Source organism: Hipposideros armiger, unplaced genomic scaffold (assembly GCF_001890085.2).
Source record: "Hipposideros armiger isolate ML-2016 unplaced genomic scaffold, ASM189008v1 scaffold_50, whole genome shotgun sequence".
Lineage (NCBI taxonomy): Eukaryota > Metazoa > Chordata > Mammalia > Chiroptera > Hipposideridae > Hipposideros > Hipposideros armiger.
The window spans coordinates 390535-394711 of NW_017731400.1; the positions used below are offsets into that span (position 1 = coordinate 390535).

General features: G+C 41.7%; 1 protein-coding gene across 1 annotated transcript in view; it reads left to right on the top strand.

Annotated features, from left to right (window-relative positions):
- DCDC2 (doublecortin domain containing 2) overlaps positions 1-4177 on the top strand; it is a 123153-nt gene that overhangs the window by 73263 nt on the left and 45713 nt on the right. The window contains exon 7 of the mRNA XM_019640486.1: positions 1543-1597. Within this exon, the coding sequence (XP_019496031.1) occupies positions 1543-1597 (55 nt within the window). The remainder of the gene's footprint in view (positions 1-1542; positions 1598-4177) is intronic.

Below are 4177 nucleotides of genomic sequence, written 5' to 3' on the forward strand. Positions count from 1 at the left end.
TGAGGCAAAGCCCTCACAGAATTATTGTAAACTTGATGTTTTACGGCCAGTGTGTCTTTGACATGTTTTCGTGAGGGCTGGAAATGGCTTTCTGTGGTAATGAAGGAAACCTGAGTTGATTGGATCTTGTTGAAAGTTGCCTTGGGAACTATTTAAAAATCCCAATTTCAGTGAAGTGACGGGATGATTAAAGGGCTTTTTTTCCTTGTTTGTTTGAGCCTGAGATTTGCGATTCCTATCAGATATGCTAAGGTGAGTGGGAGGCAAAGGGCAGGACAGTAGTTGTAAGTATCGCTGGAGTCTAGTTTCTGCATAGGACATGCTGTAAAATTCAACTGCTTTTTGATTCTGTCCACTTGAGGATAAAGCCATACTTTGTCATTTCTGGGTGGCTTTTTTAGGGAACCATACTATATAATTGGTGTTTCTAGTGCCTTGGCATCAGGAAGCTTCAGTGTAGCAGGCAGATCAGACTGTGGTGACCTTGAGAAAGTGAATTCCTTTATCTATAAAGTGATGATAATGATACCTATCTATAAATTTGGTAAATATTTGTGTTAATGGGTATTTAGCACAGAAGAAATACTCAGTAACATTATTTTATCAACTGGGATAGCTGTATGAGATGGCAAAATTCCCTTATTCCCTATTCTCCCCAAATACCATTGACTATCTGTGGGTCCAAATTGTAAGTCACATGTGAAAATCCCAAAAAAGAAAGGAAAATCACCCTCTCCATTCCTTTGTCTTCTTTCACTCTTATATGTGTGTGTGTGTGTGTGTGTGTGCGCATATATATGTATGTGTGTACACACACACACACACACACACACACACATACACACTGGGGGTGCCAAAATGTACACATTTTAAAAGATGTTATCTATGTATTACTTTTCGAAGTTGAATTGAATTACTGTAGCAATGTGTAGTATGATGCTTGCTTAAAAGATGGCATTAATCAGGGCTGGCCGAGTGGCACGATGGTTAAGAACTGGCTTGGTACGCCAGATATGAGGGCCAGTGACACGGCCCTCCACAGCTAAGAAGCTGAACAACAGCTCAACCTGGAGCTGGGCTGCCGTGAGTCGCTGGCGACGGGGTGGGCTGCAGCCCCTGCTGCAGTGGGTTGCCATGGGCTACCATGTGTAGTCAGCAGCCAGCATGAGTGGCCAGCAGCCACAGTGAGCGGCCGTCCAGAAGCCAGCGACTGATGTGCCTCGTCCGGGAAGAGCGCAATGATGGTGCCAACTTGGGCCACTGAAGCAACGTCCTCCACAACTAGACTGAAGAACAAAANTTATTGTAAGTATCAATTAAAATAGTATACAGGAAAACATGAAACATCTTTTGGAATGGAATTTAGATATTTTATGTGATCTTTGTGAAATTGGGAAAGTATATGGTACTTTTTGTGAAACAGTGATATCAGTAAACAGTTGATTTCCAGGCTGGGATGACAAGCTGGGATGACAATTATTTTGCATTATATATCGTTTGTAAATAAAACTCGTATTTCTAAATTGCAATTTGTTTCCACAGTCAGAAAGCTTCTTCACTGCCTCCTATTGTAGGATCCAAAAAGTCTAAAGGGAGTGTAAGTATCAGATGGTTTACTCATTAATGTTCTATATTTCTATGTGATACAGAGAGATTGTCCTTTGGGTTTCAATTAAATTTGAAGAAATAAAACGTAGCCACCTTGTGGTATATAAGCAATTATGTGAAACAACACTGGAACATTAATGTTACAATTAAGGTCTCAAAAGAGAGAAACATTTTAAAATATAGATTTCAAAATAGGTATCTTTTGCCTTGTGTATAGACCTGATATAATTTATATCACAGTTGAAAGCTAGGTAATAATACATAAAACTGGAAGGAATGCTGTGGAAGGTCACAGTAGTGGTCTGCCCAGTCCTGTTTTCTATGTCTGACAAAGACTAAAAAGGAAGTTTTTGTAAGAACAGGTTAATCCTGAGGTATAGTCCTTTACAAGATTGAGAATCATTCCAAATATTTAGTTCCGTGTCAGAATCTTTTCCATCCATCTATCATTCATTTATTTAATTCAACAAATGTCTATTAAATACCTATTATGTGGGAACTGTGACAAATAGTAGGTAATTCCTTCTTTGCAGTTTTTGTCTGTACCCCCTCATGGAGATGAGTTTTATGTCATGCTGGAGTAGTGCCTGGACAGGTTTTTTTTGAGCCTGAGGTTTTCTGTTTCTACCCTTTTGACTGAATTGCCAGACCAGTAGTGATCAATTGCGTGGCAATTGCAAGCAGTAACCTTGGGATGAAAATGAAAGAAAAGTACAGAGCAATATGAGAGGCAGTCAGAGGAGACCTAACTTAGATAGGTGTGTCAGGAAAGGCCTCTTGGAGAAACTGACCTTTAAAGAAAGACTGTTTCCATCTTTTAGAAAGCAAAGACTCAGAATTCCGTTTCTATGCTATGACTTAGAAAAACAAAATGATAGCAGAGTTTCTTCCTCTTTCCATGGTACTCCCAAAGCATTCGATATATTCATCCATCTATTTATCTGCTCATTCAGTCATCCATTCAACATGGATTTATTGAGCACTTAGTAAGTGCCAGGAACTACTCTAAGCAGCTAGCGTCTAGTGGTGAACAGACAGGAAGGTTTCAGATCTGATGGGACTTTCATTCTAGTGCCTGTGTGGTGGGGACGGTGGAAGAATGGGGATAGACAACCTGTAAACAAGTATATAAATAATTTCAAATGGTGATAAGTGCTATGAGGAAAATATAATGTGGCAGGACACCAAATCATATAAAATTCTCTTAGACCGAGAACTTAATGATAGAGAGCCAGTCATACAAGGTTGGGACAGGGGAGAAAGGAGCCTCCATGGCAGAGGAAACAGTCCCGAAGGCCCTTGGTAACGAGTGTGGCATGTGAGGAGGGCGGAAAGCAGGCCAGCGTGGTCTGAGATGAAATTGGGCAGGCAGGGCTTGATCCTGAGGCCATGTAAGGAGTTTGCATTTTATTCCTTGATGGGACACCATTTGAGGATTAGAAGAAGAGAGTGGTATCATTTGACTTATGTTTTTAGAAGATCATTGTGGGGGCGGCTGGTTAGCTCAGTTGGTTAGAGCGCAGTGCTCACAACACCAAGGTTGCCAGTTCGATCCCTGCATGGGCTACTGAGCTGCGCCTTCCACAACTAGATTGAAACGACTACTTGACATGGAGCTGATGGGTCCTGGAAAAACACACTGTTCCCCAGTAAAATAAATAAATAAATAAAAAGATCATTGAGGCTGTGGTGGATTGAGAAATGGGTTCGGGCAAGAATGGAAGCAGGAGCTTGTGGGACGTCTGGAGTCTAGGCATGTGATGGAAGTGACTTGGAGCGGTGGCAGCAGGGGAGATGGCCATCCATGATAATTCTACTTCTAGTATAACTGCCTGCTGTCATGGATTGATGCATTCATCCAGCCACCAATTACTGAGTGTATATTATGCCCTAGGCACTGTGTTAATGCTCGGAGGAGAGGGGAAGCAAAGATTCCATAGAAAATCCTAAACGTCTGGAGCTTACATTGTGGAGGAGGGGAAAGACAAACAAATACACAAGGCATTTGGTATTAGTCAAGGAAAAGCTTGAAGAAAACTACATCAAGAAATGGGAAGACCAAATGAGAGAGGGTGCTATATCATCTGAATGGTCAGAGCCTCTTTTAGAAGGTCACACTCCAGCAGAGGAGAATGACCTGCCTGGCACACGGGAGGCTCGCACAACCTGTTTAGTGGACGTGTGCATGGCTGGCAGTGAGCCACCCAGAGAGACTATCTTATGTGGTAATTCTGAAGTCACAAACTCGATTTTTCAGAGAAGGATTAATTCACTCTTTTCCTTTAATTAATTGGTTCCCTGGAGAGTGTACATGTTTTTAAGATCATTAACTGCTTGACACTGAGTGAGGCTGGGGATGCGGATAAGGGGGAGTGAATGGGACTTGGGGAGAGCTAGCTTAAAACTTGAGGAACCACTTCCAAATCAGCGGTGAAAACATCCCTGAATTAATGATGCAAGTCAAAAGGGACGCATAGCTGGATTTTTAGGAATTCATTTTTCCACACAGCTTTCCTAGGAAGAATTGCTGTATTGTATCACAAAGGGGAGTGTAGCTGAGGGCCTGAAA